The sequence below is a fragment of the Mytilus trossulus genome, chromosome 6 (assembly GCF_036588685.1).
Source record: "Mytilus trossulus isolate FHL-02 chromosome 6, PNRI_Mtr1.1.1.hap1, whole genome shotgun sequence".
NCBI lineage: Eukaryota > Metazoa > Mollusca > Bivalvia > Mytilida > Mytilidae > Mytilus > Mytilus trossulus.
In genome coordinates this window covers 26,066,946-26,090,743 of record NC_086378.1, presented here as the reverse complement: position 1 = coordinate 26,090,743, position 23,798 = coordinate 26,066,946, and the positions used below count along the sequence as shown (strand labels likewise).

The 23,798-nt window shown below is 31.2% G+C and overlaps 1 protein-coding gene across 1 annotated transcript in view; it reads left to right on the top strand.

Annotated features, from left to right (window-relative positions):
- Positions 1-1,750: 1,750 nt before the first annotated feature.
- LOC134722450 (protocadherin Fat 4-like) overlaps positions 1,751-23,798 on the top strand; it is a 43,356-nt gene continuing 21,308 nt past the window's right edge. The window contains exons 1-19 of the mRNA XM_063586071.1: positions 1,751-1,885; positions 2,312-2,497; positions 3,117-3,232; positions 4,170-4,341; positions 8,186-8,322; positions 9,204-9,375; positions 9,823-9,956; positions 11,092-11,263; positions 11,681-11,814; positions 13,159-13,330; positions 14,766-14,899; positions 15,336-15,507; positions 17,151-17,284; positions 17,966-18,137; positions 18,946-19,079; positions 19,474-19,645; positions 20,137-20,270; positions 22,269-22,440; positions 23,229-23,362. Of these exons, the coding sequence (XP_063442141.1) occupies positions 1,810-1,885; positions 2,312-2,497; positions 3,117-3,232; positions 4,170-4,341; positions 8,186-8,322; positions 9,204-9,375; positions 9,823-9,956; positions 11,092-11,263; positions 11,681-11,814; positions 13,159-13,330; positions 14,766-14,899; positions 15,336-15,507; positions 17,151-17,284; positions 17,966-18,137; positions 18,946-19,079; positions 19,474-19,645; positions 20,137-20,270; positions 22,269-22,440; positions 23,229-23,362 (2,829 nt within the window). The 5' untranslated portion in view covers positions 1,751-1,809. The remainder of the gene's footprint in view (positions 1,886-2,311; positions 2,498-3,116; positions 3,233-4,169; positions 4,342-8,185; positions 8,323-9,203; positions 9,376-9,822; positions 9,957-11,091; positions 11,264-11,680; positions 11,815-13,158; positions 13,331-14,765; positions 14,900-15,335; positions 15,508-17,150; positions 17,285-17,965; positions 18,138-18,945; positions 19,080-19,473; positions 19,646-20,136; positions 20,271-22,268; positions 22,441-23,228; positions 23,363-23,798) is intronic.

Here is a 23,798-nt window from a genome sequence, read left to right as displayed (position 1 = left end):
TATAACAATGACCATCTTCCTGACTAGGTACAGGACACTTTTAAAGGGGAATAAAAGTGGTGGGTTGAACCTGGTTTTAAGGCATGCCAAACCTCGCACTTTAATGGCAAAGTTAAATATAACATTGAAATGACAACATAATATTACAGGACTACAATACAAATAAATAGGAGAACATAATAGACACAGAAAAACATGATTAATAGATAACAAAAAGCATCAGGTTTAAAATTCAATACGCCAAAAACGCGCCTTGTCCACACAAGACTCACCAGTGACGCCCAGATATAAAAGATCGAAAGTGAAAAAAGTACAAAGTTGTACAGCACTGAAGATCAAAAGTTGAAAAGGTTTCGCAAAATACGGCATTGTTTTTATGCCCGGGATACTAACATTCTTATTATATAGAACAATTCATGCTATTGCAAACAGTAAATTTTATCAAATGAATATGAAAGAGATATACACAAAGAAACTAAAGTATTAACTAATTACAGAAAACTAAACCTGAATACATAACGCCTAGATATATAAGATCGAACGTGAAAAAGATACAAAGTTGTACAACACTGAAGATCAAAAGTTGAAAAGGTTTTGACAAATACGGCATTGTGTTTATGCACGGGATAAGAACATTCTTATTATATAGAATACTTAATGCTATTGCAAACAGCAAATTTTAACAAATGAATATGAAAGAGATATACATAATGAAACTGAAATATTAACTAATTACAGAAAACTAAACCCAAGTTTATCACAAAATAGACACACATCCGAATCAGTCCAGGCGTCAACGTAATTAAAAAAATTGTGACGTCACATACGATGGCGAAAAGGCAGAAACGTTATGCCACATTTGAATTTATGAAATTTAGAAACAGCATGACGTCACATATGAAAAACTATCAAAACGATTTATTTTATTGAACCGAGTACGTCAATGTATCGTTAGACTTTAAATAAATTTTTATAGAACTTAGATATATTTGTTAGTGTCTTAAAACAGTAACTGACTGAAATACCTGAAATCAATTCACCTAGAACACACACATATATCAATAAGATTCATAAGACAATAGCACAACTAAGCTGTAATTCAATTTGAATTGTCTTTTATCCAACAGACCCCGGTTATAACGAAGATAAAATAATATCAAACGGAGAAAGAATCAGAACGAATTATGCCGATTTCATTGGATTGTAGGTATCATTTTATTACTAATGTTTTGTCCCCCCCCCCCCAAAAAAAAAAGGTTTTATCTCGCACATATGTTCAGAAGTAATACTTTATTCTCAGAAACGGAAATCGAAAGCCGAAAGGTTACCTTTATGCGATTTATTCCACGTATTTTGAACTAAATTGCATAGTAGTCCCTTTGATATCTATACCACATTTCTTTATTTTATAATTTCTTATATATCTAACAAATGCATCACCAGGCACAAAAGGCTATCATGATAATAGTACATGCATCAGAAAAAAAACCTAATACTTGACAGAAGCAATCAAGGTGTCGTGTTTACATCATTAATATTTATATTGTGTAACGCTGTTGAGGATTGTGTTTTTTAGTTTATCCTAATTCTAAGTTCAGACTAATTTAATGTAACCTTTTCACACTTTCCGTATGTAACTTTTGAACTTTGACGGATTGTTGGCATTAGCTGTCTACGAGAATTTGAATAGATCATTACAGTTTAAATGTTTTTAATATTTTCTTTTATAGCCATAGCAGTGATACCAATATCATTCCACATGTAAATGCCACTGGGAATTTTCTGAAATTATCGGGCATTATAACGACAATGACCACACCAACTAACTGGTCATCTGCAAATATGGGCAATGGATCCTATGCAATAAAGTCTTGGTGGACACCAAGTAAGTACATGTTACGAATTGACTGAGCTTCTCTTCTTTTTGATGACATGGTTTAATTAGGAATTTGCAAATTTTTTATTCAATGACATGTTTAACTGAGCAAATCATACATCACATGTCTGTTCAACTGACAAACTCTACAAAAATCTGATATGATGTATCAAAGTCTTAGAAGTTTTATATATTTATTTTAACATTGAGATAACCTTTGCGATCTGATGATGTCTGACTATGCTCTTGTACTGACCAGAATTTAAAACTACTGAAAAGATCATTAAAGGAACATTTGTTGCAAATGTCATTTCACTTGAATTTTAATACAAAAGTGTTTTCTTTTTGTGAACAGTATATTATCTTCCCCAATTGCAGAAATTTGTAGCAGCGTATTGATTTAAAAAAAATCAAAAAAAAAATCTTATTTTCTAGGTTATGCTCCTGTGGTGACTGGTTTTACAAATATCACATTATACAATGACGAAATATCAGTAGGGGATACAGTTAATACCATCACAACATCTGATTATGATTTGGAAGATGTTAACAATTTAACATTAACTATAAATTCAACAGACAACAATGGACAGAACTTTTTCGAGATACATTCGTCAACAGGTAATGGTTACGAACGGATACGACATATCTAATTCATGCCCCAAAATCTCAAAACAACCTTCACAAGCCAGAATCGAAGGAAAGATTATTTTCATTATTCATATTTATCTTTAAATTAAAATGAGAATTTTGATCGGATGCAACATACTTTAAGTTCATGTCGGTCCTAGACTAATTTCAAATTAAAGAGCGGAATACATGATTGTATGATGTACTTGTCCGTAAATTTCCAGGGAAAGTGATACTTAAATTTAATCAAGTACTTTTAAATTTTACCTTATAAAGTTCTTGTTGTTGAGATCCTTTTTGTTATATGGTCAACACTCTTTAGTTTTTGCTGTCAAACAGTTGATCTTGAGATCGAGTTCCTGATTAAGGGTAAATGATAAAACATATTTTGTGTCTATTCAACTCATATTGAAGTTAAATTCATGACTTAGAAAGTATAGTGGGAAAGTGTTATATATTCCATTTCCACATTTCATTAACAAGTAAACAAAGGAGAGTTATTTTTATTAAAGCATGTATCAACCTCACTGAAACATATCAACCACACTGAAATATTTCGACCTAACATTTTGTTAATTCGACATTTTTTTTCATCACGTTTTCGTTGTAGGTGCAATTCGAATTAAAAGTCTACCTCCTATAAACACGTACAACCTTGAAATAGAAGTGAAGGACCCTTGCTCTTTGTCTAATAATGGAACACAGACAATAATAATAAAAAATCGGGTAAGTACTTCAAGTCACTAAAATAATTTTCATATCATGAATCAGATTCTATTTTGATTATGAACTCACAGCGAACGAATCAACAGTCACGTAATACATTATATTCATCAATAGAACCTCCTTTAAATATAGTCTCGAAATCCGCGTTGCTTATAAGCGTTAAATTTCGTCGATTTGAAAGGAATAGAAGTTGAAATATATTTTAATATTACCTTTTTGATTCTCCGAATTTCTGAATTGCAAATACTTTAATTTACTTTATGCTAAAGAAGTGATGTCATAATCGCATTAAAAATAATTTGGTTATTTCAACTTTCTTGACTAGTAATTAACGAGATTTTGAGTTAAAGGATTATAAAGAGATCAACATGTCTGCTTCATATGTAGTTCGTTTTCTTGAGTTTGTTGTTGGTTGGTAATTGACAACGAAATTTTACAACACAAGTAATTGTAAACTTCACATTCGTTAATAGTTTCATGCTTTAGATATACATATTAAAGAAACAAAACAACATTTTTTCCATTAGGCGATATTCACTTAATGGAGTAAAACGGGTGATGGAAGCATAACAAGAAACGTTATAAATGCGTCATTGCTTTTTGTCAATACTGGGCTTTTGAACCTCATACTTCTATCGAGTCATGACATATTTATAAAACACAACATTGTAAAACTTTTTTGATTTTGCCATTCGATTAGGAACTTTCCGTTTTGAATTTTTCTCAGAGTTTAGTACTTTTGTTATTTTACTTTTTTATGTGACCTAGAACTTTAATAGCTAATTTCAGCAACACTGAAGATACCTTTCTAACTACAAGAAGTGAATTTTATACAATTGATGGTGACACTTTCCTACAAAACCCTCTATGCTTTGCATTTCACAATATCATGAATATTTAGACGATAGCTTATGAATCAGACATTCTTTATTTTCAGCTTCCTGTTATTGCAAATCTCCCAAGTATCATTTCAATATCTGAAGACATTACAAGTAATACTCTCCTATTCACTATAAATGCCACAGACTCGTATAATGACTCTCTTACCTGTTCTATGCATACCGGAGACTCATCTGTATTTCAAGTCGAAGCCATATTTTCGACCACAGGTAAACACTGCATGGGTATATTTATTCAATTTGCAATGGATTGCTTATAACCATTTCACTATAATAATATTTAATTTCAAGTATTACGATACTACATTTTCGGCTTTTAAAACAAAACTTATTTTTTTTTATTGGATAATTTTGCCGTTTCTATTTTCAATTTAATAATGCTATGTTAAATATTAAACTGTTCTTGGAATTGTTTGTTTATGAATTTTATTTTAGTAGCATATATATTCAATTTAAGAAGAAACTATTGTTATTATGTAATAGTTCTTATATGATTTGTATATTAGGGAATACGCCGATATGATTAGTCGAAAGAACCTCCGGTAGTTGATCTCGACGATGGTTATTTTCGAAAGACGACGTTGACCGAACTTCTTTCGTTACCAATGTAAACAAGATGACGGTGATAATAAAACCTACGTTGCCAAATTTATTTTAACTGCACGTTAATCGTTAGATAAAGTAATACACAAACACATTCGTTTGAATGATAACAAGAGTTTTGCAGTTTAATTTTTATCAGATAGTAAATTTCATTTCATATTTTGCGTTAACCATCAAATATATTCATGGGCCAGGCCTATTCAATGATATAAATATACAGTTTACGCGTGATAGAGGTAACAAGTTGGGAAAATATATTCCCTTTCTCCAATTTTAAAGTATTATAAGGATTAAACGAATTTTTAATAAAATCAATTGGTGTATAAACTGGACCAAGTCACTCACAAACATATCATAAAAGTTTTTAGGACTTTAATTTGTTTGTGAGTGAATTGGTCGAGTTTATACACCAATAAATTCCTTTAAAAATGCGTTTCATCCTATAGTAATTATAACATTCAACAGCTCATACACAGTGTAGATACTATTCTGTACGCTATCCGGAAGTCGCGATTTTCGAAGCGAGGATTTCAAACTTCCTAACAGAACGGTTTTGTTTTGGTGCTTTTTCTCATCATTTGTTTACTCCTATATCTATAAAATGCTTTGCACATCTTAAATGTATGTATAGCATCATAGATATGAGTAACTGTAACAAAAACATGCAGTAGAATATAAAATATACGTGTGCATCACACCAACTTTATAGCAAAAAGTGAAATCGATTGACAATTTTTCTCTCGTAGTACAAAGCAAATAATCTTTTATTGTAAATATTTGCATCAGTTTACAGTTAAATATATACTGTTTCAATATTCCTACCGTATTTAAGTAGAATGTTCGTATTTCTAATAAAAAATATGCTTTCCTTGAGGATCCCAAAATAAATTACTGTACGATCAGTCCAAAACTGACTGTATTCTAGAAGCGATTTCAGATTGTTTGTCTGTATGACCAGTCGTGATTTTGAAGAAAAAAACCAACAACAAATGGAAGTTTTTAACGACCTTGACTGAAAAACAACGGCAATTTGATGGTACATACGTGTCTATGTGATATTATGATTGTGTCCATGGAACTATAACGTGTAATTTCTTTCATCGTACAATATAAATATATTTCTGATGATTTTTGTAGACGGCAAAATAATTATATTTTTGTTCCGTCAGTGTTACTTGAAATCAAATGCCTAAAAGGCAATACGCGATTCGCTTGTGGACTTTGTATTAGTGTGTCGTTGCAGTTATCTGTTTAACAATTACATTTTTAAACACTATTTACACCGTCTGCCGTTGACAAATTGGTGATAACACACATCAAGCCTGTCTCTTTTATAATGAAAAAAAAAAATAGATAGAGAAAGCTTTGTTTAAAAACTTTAGGTATTGAGGAAAGAATTAACGAAATAATACCCCACCACTTCTATAGTCTATGTTTTGGAAAAAAATAAACCACCAGAAAACTAAATTATAGGTGCACAGGGGCATCATTTAATAACGAATATGAGGAGTTTAATTAATATATGGTAAGTTTTTGAAAGTTGCGTATAGTAAACGGGTACTACTCAATATTTAAGGTAGTGAAAAAGTCCTTATCATGGGAATAGAAAACCGATGAATTTTCGAAAATTCAAAATAAGAGGTGCCTAGTTGAATTAAATGATAAGGAATCTGAAAAAAAGATTCATTAAGTTATGACAAGTGTCTGAAGGAAGTTGTGGATATAAAATAGGTATGCCCAATATAAGGTTATGACAAAGTCCGTATTTTAAATATAGAAACATCAAAAATATTTTTACTAAAAATTCTAAATAGAAGGTCCATAATACATTAATTGATAAAAAATGGAGCAGTTTTAGAAAAGTGTCACGGTTGGAAATACCTGATGGGCGCCCCCATATAATGCAATGTTCAAGTCCGTATCTTATATAAAGAAACCCCATAAAAGATTTTTTAATAAAATTCGAAATACATTCCATTTTTAATATATAAATAAGGCCGTTAATTTTCTCGTTTAAATTGTTTTACATTGTCATTTCGGGGCCTTTTATAGCTGACTTTGTGGTATTGGCTTTGCTCATTGTTGAAGGCCATACGGTGATCTATATTTGTTAATGTCTGTGTCATTTTGATCTCTTGTAGACGGTTGTCTCATTGGCAATTTTATACCGAATCTTCTTTTTTTTATATTATCATTTATGATACGGAATCCGAGAAAAAATAATGTTATAGTTATACCAGTGACGGATTCAAGAAAAATGGGATCCGGCTGTTTGAAACTCTTTTTTTTAATTTTCAATGCATTTGTATGGGGACATATATTTGGAATCCTCTTTTCTCCTGGATTGGACCCCCTCTCCATTTAAAAATGTCTGGAACCCCAATGTAAATTAAGTGGTTTTTGAGGAGATGCCCTTACAATACCGGCGAAACATGTTGCACCGGTCCAACGGACGAACTGAAAGACGGACTTCATTATCACTATAAACCACCGCTTTACCAAGTGGTGTACAATTGAGTGTGAAAGAGACAGATCTACATCCAAAACAAAGTGAAGGAACTGTGATCAATTATAGGCTACAGTACGGCCTCGAATGTTTGTAAATACATGCATTTTTATGAAACAATTACATCTGTGTGTTTGTACAATTTTAAGTATAACGGAGGACATTTCTGAAACTTAAATAAACAAACAAACCTTCTTCTTATTTCAGCAACATTCAAACATCCTTATACTTAATGTAGTAAGTCGAGTACACCCTATCAAGCTAAAACATGTTTGATAAGTTTTCAGAATGTGAATTTATTAAAATATATCTGTGTTGTTAAGAAAAATGCAATCTTCTAATGTATCGTAAATAACTTTGAAATCACTACTAGAATACAGTGAAATAAAGACTGATCATACAGTTTCAAAATATACAAGCGAGACTGATCGTACAGTGAGAAATTCAAACAAGTGTAATTTTCTTATTTCTGGCTTCAAAAATCTGGCTGAAACTTTTACCACCACTTAAAATATACTTTATTTAGTAAATTAAGTCTGGTTTTTACGGTAATTTGTACAGTAAGGGTGCAAAAAGATTGTTTTCAGGTTCACCGACTGATTTACCGTAGTGATGCACTTGAAAATCTCTTGATTAAGGCAAAGATACGAATAATGAATGTGCTAAATTTAAGTATACACCATTTGTGAATATCGATGTCAGCGGAATTAATCATTAAGCAATGTACAGATGAACATCTTACCGTTTAATATAGTATATCCAACAAATTGAAAATGTGATTCAAAAAGTTCTCGCTTCGAAAATCGCGACTTCCGGATAGCGTACAGAATAGTATCTACACTGGTCACACAAAAACAGAATCAACATGACAAACTGATACTGTTATTTTGTATGGCAACATTTTTTAAAAAGTAAAAAATAAATAAATAGTGCTGTATTCTGTAGATCATGGTTTATACACAGCGAATTCCAGTATTCCCTTTGATTATGACAATGTTTCTACATATAATGTAACTATACAGTGCGATGACGGAGATGACATTGTTTATGGTGAACTTACAGTCAATATAATTCAAAATCAGGTAAAATAAAAATTATTCTCTTTTACACTTATAATAGGAACTTTATCATATTTCAGCAACTCAAATCGTCAAATCGTCATAGAAGAAAAGTAAAAAAAAAAAAAAAAAGATCAAAAACCATAAAAAAACAAAAACCAAAAACCAATAGCTGGCAAATATATCAAAAAAAATCAGAAACACACAGAAAACAAAACTGGAAAAAAGAGTCGGTTTGTGTTAAAACAAAAATTTACAAACTCAAGTTTGATTCTATTTGCACTGTAGTTTCAGAAGATCATATTTTTGTAAAGCTTAACGGACATCGACCAGCACCGAAAACGACGGACAACGGACGTACAGTGATGCATAAAATCTCATTTTGCGCTCTGAGTCAGATGAGATAAAACGGGAAGTGAATAAATAAAAATAAAATTCCAGACCCACGGTAGAGTATCTCAACTTGAGCATATGACTGCAAATGTTGATTACTTAAAAAGTACAAAAATACCGAACTCAAAGGTAAATCCAAGAAGAAATCAATTTAAAACTTCAATACCAAATTTTATTAACAAACGAAACGAATTTTAAACATCTTTTCATTTTTTTGACATGGTACAGGAATGTTCCGGAGAAAATTATTGTTAAGTATTGTTAAACAACTATCTGAACCTCCAACAGTTTAACATTGACATTTGCTGATGCGCTATAAAGATGGATTCATACAGAGATAAAGCAAAGAATGGTCGGTTTTGGATTAAAATAATGTGTCTCGATGGCTTTAATGTTGTTCTTCCAACTTTATATTCACAAAGTGTGTTATTGTTAGACAGTTAATTGAGTTCACATTCGTCCATAAAGTTGCTAAAATAATCATTAAATTTATATTTTGATCGCAATTTCAGGCACCTGTTATCAATAGTCTACCAGATTCTGTAAGTTTGTTGGAGGACATAAACACGAATACATTATTACATACACTGAATGTGACGGATATAGAAGGAGACAATATAACTTGTGTACTGAAACCGAACAGCTCATTATTTGAAGTAACTTTGATTCCACCATCACATAAAGGTTCGATGAATTTCTAATTATTTTTGAAACAGTGACGATTCTTTACGTTTACTGGACTTTTGTGTTTTTAAGTCGCACTTTAACAACGAACATGTAGAATTCGTCATTTTATATATTTCTTTTAATATCAAATCTTATTTGTTGATTCTAATAAAACAAAAAGGGATACTTATGAAGTAATCTATCGGAACAGAATGAGTTTTATCAAACAAAAGATGATGCTAATAGAAACATACATTGTTGTTATCCTAAACATTGCTTAGACTAATATCAACTTGATATAGCACATTATAAATACTGCTGGACGTTCAACATTCATTTAATTTTAGACTGTACATATTTAGGGCTGATAATGGCTAGTGGTTTGGTGAAAACACCTTAATTAACTTATTTAGAGGTACATACAAAACATGACATTGCTCAATACCTACGTGTACAATTTTACAGACTATGGGATCTATCTAAAAGGTGGAACAAAGCTTGATTATGATATGACCCCTTCATACTCGATGATTGTAGAATGTAGCGATGCAAGAAGAAACGATTCAGGACATTTTACAGTTAATTTGATAAAGAATTTAGTAAGTTGACACATAATATATGAATTAAAGGTCTAGACGACATTACAAAACAAAAATGCAGTTTATATTCTGTTATAAATTTTGTTCAGTCTGAAGCATGAGGCGAATACGTGTAAGCTCAAATTTTCTAATACCCTTTGGCTGTAAATAAATATTAAACGTGTTACGTTCGTTGTGTAATATTTGATCAAACTACATGAGAATATCTGAAATCTAACAGGTACGTATGCAGAGCTATATAAACTACAAGAAAAAAGAAAAAAAACCACACAAACTAACGTCGTATTAAGGTATGATCCATAGAATTTTTTAATAATTTGCCAAAATGTAGTTTGTATCATGCTTTAAAAAAAAAATTCAATAAAACAATGGGTCATCGGACTTGTTTTCATGCTACAGGTTGTTCAAAATTGACCGATTTTGTAAAGATTATTCATGGAAAACCCAATTTTCTGCTATAAAACGAAAACTGATTTTGAGATAAATTATAAGAAGATAGCTATAATAGTTTGCTTTCAGATAGGAAGAAGAAAAAATGAGGTCACATGACCCTTTTTCTTGCTAAAAAATAAAATCATGAAATTCATAACATATTCTATTGTAAAAGTACCTGAATCTGAATTGTCTGCCCTAACATTTGAGTTGCCTCCCGTTTTGTGGCAAAATTTGAAAAAAATGAATCAAACAAAAGTTTCTCTGTTTTTGTAAAATACAACCATAAATACATCTCATTTTCTATATTGAAATGAAAATTCTTACACATGAATTACCTACTGCTCTCAAAATTTGCACATTCTATCAAAGATCTAGACCGTTGATAACTTGTATTTCAAAATCCAAGATGGAGGAAGACACCCTATCTACTTCAATTAGCTTCAACCTATTTTGTAAAGAGAAAATGTTAAAAAAATGTATTTTGATATGCACTAAACATTATTTCCAATACTTGTTATTAATAACCTAAAAGATAACAGAACATTTGAGTCACAAAAAGATCCTCAAGCGGTTGATCTATGTCTTTAGTGTCGACCCTGTGCAGTTGAGGAACATTAACAAAGATGTATCGTTATGCTTTTATTCAACTTAAAGTCGGCTATAAAATATATCATATTATATATTTTAAACGGAATTTCAGGCACCAGTTCTCAATAGTCTGCCAGATTCTGTTAGTTTGTTGGAGGACATAAATACGAATACATTATTACACACACTGAATGTGACGGATATTGAGGGAGATAACATAACATGTAAACTGAACCCAAACAGTACTATATTTGAGGTTACTTTAATTCCACCATCAAATACAGGTTAGATATAATTTTATTGTTTGTTAAACCGTGACGAATCTTTTCGTATGTTGTCATTTTTTCAGGTTGCACTTTAACAACGAACATGGAGAATTCGCTATTTTTTATACTTCCTTTTATATCAAAATAAATTTGTTTTTCTAATCAGAACAAGTGATACTGATAATGCATTGAAAGTGACGAGACAGAATGAGTTTAACCAAGTAAAAAAAGGTGAATGTTGATTAAACTATGTTTTTTTTTGCATTCCTAAAGATTACTATCAACAAGTTATATTATCTTTCTAACATAGCATATTATAAGTGTTACTAGAAGTAGAACATTTCTTTAATTCTATAATTGCACACTCGTTTATCAACTTATACGGATATATTTCAAAAATGATAGTGTTCAATACATGCGTCTACAATTTTGTAGAATATGGGATCTATCTAAAAGGTGGAACAAATCTTGATTATGATATGACCCCATTATACTCGATGACAGTAGAGTGTAGCGATGCAAGACGAAACGATACTGGACATTTTACAGTTAATTTGATAAGAAATTCAGTAAGTCTGTTAATATTAAAGGAATAGAAAGTCAAGATTACAATACAAAAAAGTTGCAGTTTATGTTCTGTTTCAATTTCTGTACATTTTCGTGTATTGTAAGAAGTTGACAATTAAAGAGTATAAATAACGTTTTCAGGCATACTTTATTTCTTTTAATAAAATTGAAAATGGAAATTGGGAATGTGTCAACGAGACAACAACCCGACCATAGAAAAAACAACAGCAGAAGGTCACCAACAGGTCTTCAATGTAGCGAGAAATTCCCGCACCCGGAGGCGTCCTACAGCTGTCCCCTAAGCAAATATATACTAGTTCAGTGATAATGAACGCCATACTAATTTCCAAATTGTGCACAAGAAACAAAATTAAAATAATGCTAGACTAACAAAGGCCAAAGGCTCCTAACTTCGGCATAGAAATGCGGCGGGGATGAGTCTTATGTAGACGAAACGCGCGTCTGGCGTACTAAATTATAATCCTGGTACCTTAGATCTCTATTTACACCACTGGGTCGATGCCTCTGCTGGTGGACGTTTCGTCCCCGAGGGTATCACCAGCCCAGTAGTCAGCACTTCGGTGTTGACATGAATATCAATTATGTGGTCATTTTTATAAATTTCCTGTTTACAAAACTTTGAATTTTTTTGAAAAACTAAGGATTTCTTATCCCAGGCATAGATTACCTTAGCCGTATTTGGCACAACTTTTTGGAATTTTGGATCCTCAATGCTCTTCAACTTTGTATTTGTTTGGTTTATAACTATTTCGATATGAGCGTCACTGATGAGTCTTATGTAGACGAAACGCGCGTCTGGCGTACTAAATTATAATCCTGGTACCTTTGATAACTAATTAAACACATAAATACTATATATGTACTACCAAGCATTAAGAAAATACATGTAAGTTCGAATTTGCATATATACTTTTTGCTCAAAATAAACAGCAAACGTCTTACTTTCGTTGTGTTATATTGTATCGAACTTAAATCCAACAGATACGACTATGTATACAGAGCTATATAAAGAAAAAGATATAAGTAAGAAAAAAGTAACAAAGATTAACGTTTTATCAATTAGCTTCAATCTTTTTTGTAAAGGAACATATTGAAAAAATGTATCTTAATCTGCATAACAAATAATTTCATTTACTTATCCTAAATAATAACAGGATATTTTTGAGTCACAAAAAGATACACAAGCGGTTGAACTATGCCGTAAGTGCGGACCATGTGCAATTGAAAGACATAAAAAAACACCAAAGATATGATGTAATGTTTTATTATTCAATTCAAAGTCGGCGATAAAACTGCTGACAAATATTTAAAATCTCAAATTTCAGGCACCTGTTATCAATAGCCTACCAGATTCTATAAGTTTGTTGGAGGACGTGAACACGAATACATTATTACATACACTGAATGTGACGGATATAGAGGGAGACAACATTACATGTCTACTGAACCCGAACAGCTCATTATTTGAAGTGACTTTGATTCCACCATCAAATATAGGTTAGATTGATTTTCAATTTAGTGTCAAACATTGATATTTTCTTTCGCTTATTGACATTTTGTTATGTTGCACATACATGTAAATAAATTACGCATCATGTAAATATAAGGAAATTTGATGAGACTGTTATTAAAGTGAGAGGGTTAGCGCTATAGAACCAGGTTTAATCCACCATTTTCTACATTTGAAAATGCCTGTACCAAGTCAGGAATATGACAGTTCTTGTTCATTCGTTTTTGATGAGTTTTGTTATTTGATTTTGCCATGTGATTATGGACTTTCCGAATTGATTTTCCGCTGAGTTCAGTATTTTTGTGATTTTACTTTATACATAATGAACATAAAGACATCAAATCCTATCTAATTTTTCTATCACAAAAAGTTTCAGCGGAGAACTTTATCGTATGGAACTAGGCGCTGAATCATTTCCCATTTAATTTGTTTAATGAACTAAAAAGAGGAAAGCTGATTAAAACATATGCAGATTTTATACAGGATATTTGTGCAGATTATAAACAATTAATATGATCATATTTTGTAGCAATGACCTTGGTAAGATAATGTCTTGGGTTGAGTGATCTGTCGATTCTTACCAAGTTACAAGTCCAAATTATCTTATATTATACAATTATTGACTTTTGATGAGGTTGATACAATGATTTATCAACCCCAGAGATGTGATATTCACCAAGGCCAATGGCCGAGGTGAATATCACATCTCTGGGGTGGATAAATCATTGTATCAACTGATATCAAAAGTCAACAATTGCTTTATTATATGACTCTAGTTCTCATTTTAATATTTTTAGATTGTGAAATATATCCTTGGTTAGATGGTATTTTGCCTAGACTGTTTTTATTTTATGCTTGGGATTTGATTTTTATTTTTAGAATCCTTTTCTATCAAAATCTTCTTAATTTCCTCATTATTTAACGATGAAAAGCGTTTTTCAGTAGCTACTTCTGCTGCTCCAGCCATACTTTGTTGCCGGAAACATGTAACTGTTGTCTGTCGGACGAAACGATTTTATGTCGAAAGCGCTGATTGGTTGATATTTATTCGGTCGTTCAATTAAAAACCATTTTATTTATACATCCCTTAAATAGCTCACAAGAATTCCCCGTTTCTATATTTAGGTACACGGACGCTGTTCCAAATCTTATATTAACCTCTCGTGATTTTTGCCGCGGTGAATATAATGTTTTATCAAAGAGGATTTCCTATGCTTTTAGCCAATGAGAAAACAGAAAATTTATAGTCATATAATAATATATTATATTTGTAATTCTATAAGTGAACTTACACCTGAAGTAATAACTGTGCGGCAGTGTAAAACAAGTGGATATCGCTGGATATTCAAAGTTGTCTTGTAATAAAAGAATATGTCGCCACAGTAAATTAGCATGTTCAATGTCTTCTTTTAAATTTTGTAGAATATGGGATCTATTTAAAAGGTGGAACAAATCTTGATTATGACATAATTAATTCATACTCGATGACAGTAGAATGTAGGGACGGAAGACGAAATGATACAGGAAATTATACAGTTAATTTGATTAGAAATTCAGTAAGTTTATACCTTATTAATGAATATAGAGATTGAGGTTATCGTTAACATATTTTAAAAAAATGTTTACATACAGACTGAACGAAAGTGTTAAACAAAACGTTTTAGAGCATTATCATTTTATTTAAATACTTTCAAGAAAAGGTGGGTACCTCGAATGGTGAATTTGTCATGTATAGGTGGTAGACATAATCTTTACTAGAAATACAAAAACTACTTGCTACGTTCGTTTGAATATGTGATTGCTCTTAATGAGAAAAGCTTTAACTCAACAGTAAGGACAAACCCAAAAATGCTCAATGTTGTATAGGAAAGGTTCTTGCTACTCATCGTTGTCTATAATGTCGTCTTTGTACAATTCTTGGAAGGTATTTTGGGATAATGTACTCAATTTCGGCAATTAGGTTGCTGACATATTTTTGATCGCTTATTTCAGGCACCTGTTATCAATAACCTACCAGATTCTGTAAGTTTGTTGGAGGACGTGAACACGAAAACATTATTACATACACTTAATGTGACGGATAGTGAGTTTGACAATATAACATGTGCACTGAACCCGAACAGCTCATTGTTTGAAGTAACTTTGATTTCACCATCAAATACAGGTATAATTTGCTTCTTATGTTTGGTTTAAAAAAAATACTTATATGTGCTTTAACACTTATTTTTGTTGTTGTTGACTGCACTTAAACAAGAAAGACGACTTATTAGCAACCTTAGTATTATAATTCTTTTAGTTATATTCGTGATGCATTGTCAGTCGATTGGGTAGTCTCGATATATGGTTCTCGATGCAGTATGATTGGTTAGGTTGTGGGAAGTGATGTAATGCTGGTAGAAAAATTTATAAAACAAATAATATTTACTGCTTTGCTTCTATGCACAATGCATTAGTGGATGGTCTGGGATAAGAAAATGTGTCAAAGTTGCCTACCTGTTTTCTAACCGATAGTTCCTTGTAAACATCGCAGTTACATGTGGTCGGTTTTATAAAAGCAGATGTAATAATAATATCGTATTGATATGGTCCGGTTATAATTATCATTCATTTTATCTTGCATTATATATATAAATAAAGGCAACAGTAGTATACCGCTGTTCAAAACTCATAAATCCATGGACAAAAAACAAAATCGGGGCAACAAACCAAAACTGAGGGAAACGCATTAAATATAAGAGGAGAACAACGACACAACACCGAAACGGACCAAGCAATACACCACGAGAATAACAAATATAACATCAAACCCAAATACATGAATATGGGATAGACAAGTACCGTGACACGTCTTATCTCAAAAATAAGAGAAAACAGAAACGAACAATATTATAACAATGACCATCTTCCTGACTTGGTACAGGACACTTTTAAAGGGGAATAAAAGTGGTGGGTTGAACCTGGTTTTAAGGCATGCCAAACCTCGCACTTTAATGGCACAGTTAAATATAACATTGAAATGAAAACAAAAAATTACAGGACTACAATACAAATAAAAAGCAGAACATATTAGACAAAGAAAAGCATGATTAATAGATAACAAAAAGCATCAGGTTTAAAATTCAATACGCCAAAAACGCGTCTAGTCCACACGAGCTCACCAGTGACGAAAAAAATACAAAATTGTACAGCACTGAAGATCAAAAGTTGAAAAGGTTTTGCCAAATACGGCATTGTTTGTATGCCCAGGATAAGAACATTCATATTATATAAAACAATTCACACTATTGCAAACAGTAAATTTTAACAAATGAATATGAAAGAGATATACATAATGAAACTGAAGTAAAAACTAATTACAGAAAACTAAACCCGAATACATAACGCCCAGATATACAAGATCGAAAGTGAAAAAAGTACAAAGTTGTACAGCACTGAAGATCAAAAGTTGAAAAGGTTTTGCTAAATACGGCATTGTATTATGCCCGGGATAAGAACACTATTATATAGAACGATTCATGCTATTGCAAACAGTAAATTTTAACAAATGAATGTGAAAGATATATTCATAATGAAACTAAAGTATTAACTTATTACAGAAAACTAAACCCGAATACATGATATAAAGTATTATTTATCATGAAAGACATTGGAAACAACTTTTATTAACCAACTCTAATAGGTCTATTCAAGAACGTCCTAAATGAAGGATAAAAAAACTTATATTTCCACAATAATGTGTATGAGTACTATATATGAAAAATAGTCTATACATTTATATGTTCAATACTTTCGATTACAATTTTGTAGCGTATGGGATATATCTAAAAGGTGGAACAAATCTTGATTATGACAACATCCCGTTATACACCATGGCTGTAGAGTGTAGCGATGTGAGGCGTAATGATACGGGAAATTTTACTATAGATTTGATTAGAAATATGGTATGTACGGTGACCTATAGTTGTTAATTTCTGTGTTATTTTGGTTTCGTGTGGAGAGTTGTCTCATTGGCAATCATACCACACCTTCTTTTTTTATATGTTCCTGTTAGCTGTATTGAATAGAAAATGAAGAAATTCATCTTGCGTTTTGGACAATTTTACAAGGGCGATACACTAAAAATACAAAGTGGATTTGTTTTGATGCATACATATTTCTTTTTCTTTACTCACACATACCATGGCAGTTTGTATATTTATTTCTTTTTGAAAAGATGATGTTTTTACTTGGTGTTTTAAAAAACAATTTGTTAAAATACATTACCTTCACCTAGAATGGTTTACTTTTATGCATTGTGACTTGAATGGAGAGTTGTCTCATTGGCACTCATACCATACCTTTTTATATCTAATTACTACAGAAGTTGCGTTTTAAATTTGTTTGCTCGATCGGTCATTATTTTTCTAATTTAATTAGATACAATTAGTCACCTACAATTATAAAAATAGTTAGCTGCATTTAAATAGGTGACAAATATAAATACACGTTTCATGTAAAAAAACCCCAACATATAACCAAAAATAGAATTTCACTACATATTCTACATCAAGTCAAACTTGAAGGTTCTACAGAAAATATTTTAAGAACTCAAAATATTTTGTTGTTGATTTAAACTATTTCAGGCACCTGTTATTAATAGTCTACCAGATTCTATAAATTTGTTGGAGGACGTGAACACGAATACATTATTACACACACTGAATGTGACGGATATGGAGGGAGACAATATTACATGTGTACTAACCTCAAACAGCTCTATATTTGAAGTTATTTTAATTCCACCATCAAATATAGGTAGGATGTTCCTTTATGTATTGTTTAACAATGATATTCTTAATACTGATTGACAATTTGTTTAGGTGCACCTTAACAATCGTCATGAAGAATTTACCAGTTTAATCATTTCCAATACGTCAAACTGGATTTGCTTTTTTCAAAATCAAAAGCACTTGTATTCGTGATACATTGCAGCGGCAAAATTTAATGTAACAGAACTAGACGTTGACAAATATCACTTTAACGGATATATAAACTTTTTAATTGCACAGACTATACATAACTAGAATGCTAATTTTTGCTACTCCAGTCGCTAGTGTAAATACAGAGTTCTCGATGCAGTATGCTAAGTTTGGTTATGTGTAAGGTTGTAATGCCTTTCGGTTCTATTTATAATAATAAACAAAGTATTGTTTTTTGCTTTACTGTTAAGCACAATGCATACGTTGTCGGTCTGGGATAAAAAAAAAATGTGTCCTGTTGCCTACATGTTTCAAAGCCAGAAATTCCTTGTTTTAGCAGTTTAACTTTGCAGTTTTAATTTGTCGATCTGTTAAAAGCAGGGGCAATAATAATGTCGTATTGAAATGATACCGTTATAATTATCATCCATTTTATCTAATATTATATTTATAAAGTGTTTTTTTTATCATCAATGACACATTTATATTTCCAATTCCTATAGTTTGATAATACACTATATTTTAAGACTGTCCAAGATGAAGGAAAAACGGAAAAGTATACTTTTATCTACACAAGAATGTGAATGAGTACTTTATGATAGATATTCTATACAAGCTCAAGACTTTCGATTACAATTTTGTAGCATATGGGATCTATCTAAAAGGTGGAACAAATCTTGATTATGACACGATCCCGTTATACATGATGGTTGTAGAGTGTAGCGATGTAAGGCGTAATGGTACGGGAAATTTTACAGTAAATTTGATTCGAAACATGGTATGTTTCTGTTAGCTGCATTGAATAAAGTATGAAAACAACATCTTGCTTTTCAGAAGATATTTTACAAAGTCTATACACTTTAAATAAACAACGGATTTTATAAGATGCATACACATAGCTTTTTCTTTCCTCACATTAATCAAAGCAGTTTGCATAGTTATTTTTTTTAAGAGATGATGTATTTGTTTGTAGAAATTTACATTACTACAGAACCTGCACTTTAAAATTTTGTCAGTCGATAGGTCAATATCTTTCCAATATAATGCATCGATTAGAGGTTTTTTTACCGACACTTTGCTTAAAGTTTTATCGCAAACAGAGGTAGGTATACTTGCTTCCGATCTCTACTGTTTGATTACCAATATTAAATGTCCATTTGATCTTACTTCAGGCACCAGTTATCAATAGTCTTCCAGATTCTGTAAGTTTGTTGGAGGACGTGAACACTAATACATTATTACACACACTGAATGTGACGGATATAGAGGGAGATAACATAACTTGTATTCTGAGCCAAAACAGTACTATATTTGAAGTGACTTTGATTCCACCAACAAACATAGGTCAGTGGATTTACAACCAATATTATGATATTATTGTTGCATTATTACATTGTATGACGCTGATTATGGTAACGTCTCATCTTGTTATTTTATTGATATAATTATAACTGTGTGTAATCATTATTTTTTCTGCTAATAGATATTAAATGTAAAGAATTTAAAAAATGTGTCTCCCTCATGAATAGCTCTACTTCCCTGTCTTTTGGTTGAATAGATGGACTTTAAAAACTCATTATTCGAAAACACACTGACAATGTTATGAGTAAAAAAAATCAAAAAACGAACAGACAATTAATAGTACACAAAATACAGCATATAAAATAAACGAGAACCATTAACACTAGGGTTGATATCAGGTTCTCCAGAAGGTTAAGCAGATCCTGCTCTAAATGTGGCACCAAAGCTTTACATATATTCGTTGTCATTTGATCAGGTCTCAAATGTATAAATTAAGTTTGTCATTGTTATACATTTGCTTTCTTTATTTGTAGAGTATGGCATTTATCTAACAGGAGGAACACCCCTTGATTATGATTCAACCCCTTCATCTTCACTAACAGTACAATGCAGTGATTTAAGACGTCAAAGCACTGGAAATTTTACACTTAATATAGTAAGAAATGAGGTAAGATAAAGTGTGAAGTAAATCACGTAAACTGGAATATTATTGTATAATGTGACAAAAGTATACAGAAAGCAAAGACAAACTGAAACATAACACAACGTTGTGCGTATCTTAATTAACACACAATGTTATGTCTATGTAATCTTAAATTATCCAATTTGTAAGTTATACAATGATATTCATTAATATGTGTTTAAGATGTATAGATATTTAAACAAATAAAAAGAAAACACGGAAAGAGATCATGTGAGTCATCTTCTCATCGCATATAATCACTTTGCATAGGGAAATGGAAAATTAGGTTAACCTCTGCATAAGATATAAAAAAAGACATGTAATTAAGTCCAAAATTAAAGATCTGTATTAAACATATCCAAGTTAAATAAAATGTAACCTAATAAAAATACACATATTTGATAATGAACTGTGAGAAATTATAAATTATGTATGGCCCATGCAATGTAATAACTGTCACTGGACAGAAGGATAAGTCAATTCACGATGAAGGTTGCACAAATGAATGATTTCAGTTTTGCAATTTTGATTATGGACGAAAAATGCTATTTCTAGTCTTCTATGTGACATTAAAGAATACAAAATTTATATTGATGGAAAAATGTGGTCATATTATATCCATAAAGTTGTATCCAAGTATAAGTTTGCTTCGACATTTCTTGACAAAATTTCCTAGTGTTATTCAAAAGGTTGAAAAAAGTAAAATCACAAAAATACTGAACTCAGAGGAAAATCTAATCAGAAGGTCCATAATCACATGGCAAAATCAAATGACAAAACATATAAAAAACGAGTGGACAACAACTGTCATATTCCTGACATGGTACAGGCCTTTTCAAATTTAGAAAATAGTGGATTTAATCTGGTTTTAAAGTGCTAAACCTTTCACTTTGATGACAGTCTCATCAAATGCCGTTATATTTACAATGATGCGTGAACTTAACAGACATAATAAATAAAATAGTCAAACTATGCTTACAGCAGTCATCATCGTGTAACAATTTTAAAAGGAACAATTTAACAACACACAAAAACATCTATCTACAAACACATTCATTGATTCGCGTGTCTGACGTCAGAAAATTGTATACGTCACATATATTTGTCATTCACTGTATTTACAAACAATTTTAAAATTTAAACATGGGCAATGTAAGCATACAGGGTTAAAAATAAAAAGTATGCAAGTATTAATTTCAGAAATAGACCGAGTTTTGAAATAGTCCAAAAGTTTTGTAGAATTTATAAGGACCCAGAAATAGTTCATTCTACTACGCGATTGAATAATTTTGGTTCAACGTATTTTCTAATTCATTATAGACAGATATCATTATGACATATAAAAGAACAATAACATACTGACACGATCTTTTAAGTACAGAGTCGCGTTAAAAGAACTAAAGAAACACAAAAGGTCGCATATACAAAACGCATAGGCAAAAAATGAAAGATAATATAAGCACATTGACGGGATGTATAAGTACCGAGCCATGCCAAATGGATATCACATAAAACAATCCAACAGTAAAAGTAATATTAATAATAGAACAAAGCCAAATGAGAGAACAATATAACACGTTGTTAAGACGATAAACAACATCAGTACGCAGAATCTATATCTCATGACCATCACTTCTTATTTGTGAACTTGATACGGAATATTTATCAACAAGGTATGGGTACCTTCCGAGGAACTTTTTTTTAGAGAAAGGACGAGACGTTCTTTGACATACTCCTTTGAAAGATGCAAAAAGGTTTCAGTTGCAGGAGAGATAAGAATACACGTCTCATTGATCGTTTAGACTGCGCAAAGAAAAATGGCACTTAGAAATAAGCAAATATAATTATAAAAATATAAATATAACGAATATAAAAAAAATATCTGTCGTTAACAAGCATTTTTTTTTTATTAAACACAGTTGTATACAAACTGTATTGCAGCTTCGTACTAATTATATCTATGCCATTGATCATTTGATTTAGGCACCAGTCATATACAGTTTGCCAGATTCTGTCCTTCTACTTGAGGACGTGAACACGAATACATTATTACACACACTGAATGTGACGGATATGGAGGCAGACAACATTACATGTTTCCTGAACCCAAACAGTTCTATATTCGAAGTGTCATTGATTCCATCTACAAATATAGGTTAGATTTTCTTTGATAACTAAATATTTATGCCATGCAACGGGTATCAATGATCTTTCGTAGGTAGTATGAAAACAAAATCCATGCAATAAATAACTCCTGATAGAATACTGTAAATTCAGAAATTATTGCGTGCATTTATTATTGCGATTTTGTCATTTTACACTTGAATGCGATTTTGAGAAAAGTCATGCTTAATTCAGTTAAAATAGTACAAAATGCGAGTTTTAATTATTGCGTTTACAACTCAGTCGCATTATTCCACAATAATAAAAACCTCGCAATGATTTCTGAATTTTCAGTAGTATGAAGTTAACAACAAAAATCATTGTCAGAAGAACAAATGGTATCATAGCAAATGCAAAACGACAAAAGACAAATGTAAAAAATATGAACCTACGCAAAAATCATGAGGTGCAAGTAAATAAAAAAGGGTAAGCTACGCTATTATATCTCATAGACCAAACCACTTCTTGTAGATTAAGTATAAACAAAGTCAAAAATCTCAAGAAAGAATATCTTTTCCGTTAACATGCATGTATAGCTTAAAATAAATTGTTTGCCTATATCAATAGAAATGACAAGTTCTCAAACCAGAACTATTTAGGAATTTAAGATTGAACCACACAAACAATGTAAAATGAAAAACAAAAATTTTAATATTTTGATAGTTTGATGTCTTAAAAACATATGAAGGATGATATTTGAATGAATATATTACTTTCTGATTTCAAATGCACTTCACAACTGTATTGTTATAAATTTTTTTTTTTTTTTTATGGATACAGGATATGGAATTTATCTCATTGGTGGAACAGTTCTTAATTATGATATTACCCCTTCATATTTGCTTACTGTACAATGCAGTGATTTAAGAAGAAACAACACTGCAAATTTTACCGTTTATTTAGTGAAAAATATGGTAAGTTCATGTTCGATTGTATCTATAAAAATAATTGTTGAAATGCATCTGTTGCATTAAAATTTGTACTTGTAATATTATTAGTTTAGGTCAATAGATACCTATGCAGTTTAATTATTTCAATTAAATTTGACCAGTGCATCGCCGACAAACATAACTTGTCGAAATGTGTAACTGATGAACATGGAAAGCGTCAAAGCTATAACATGGGGTATTATATATTTTCAAGTATTATTGTTTTTCAGTTCATAAAGCTTTGTTCCTTTTATTATCTGATTTACACGAAAATTAAAAAAATGAGCATATTTATAATTGTTTGCTGAGCATCGGGAGAACTGGTTCTATTTTATGCATATCCAGGACAAGAACAATTAGAAAATTAGGATCTGCAAAATTTAGGTAGGGAATTCGAATTTGGACCACCACTTAATACTGA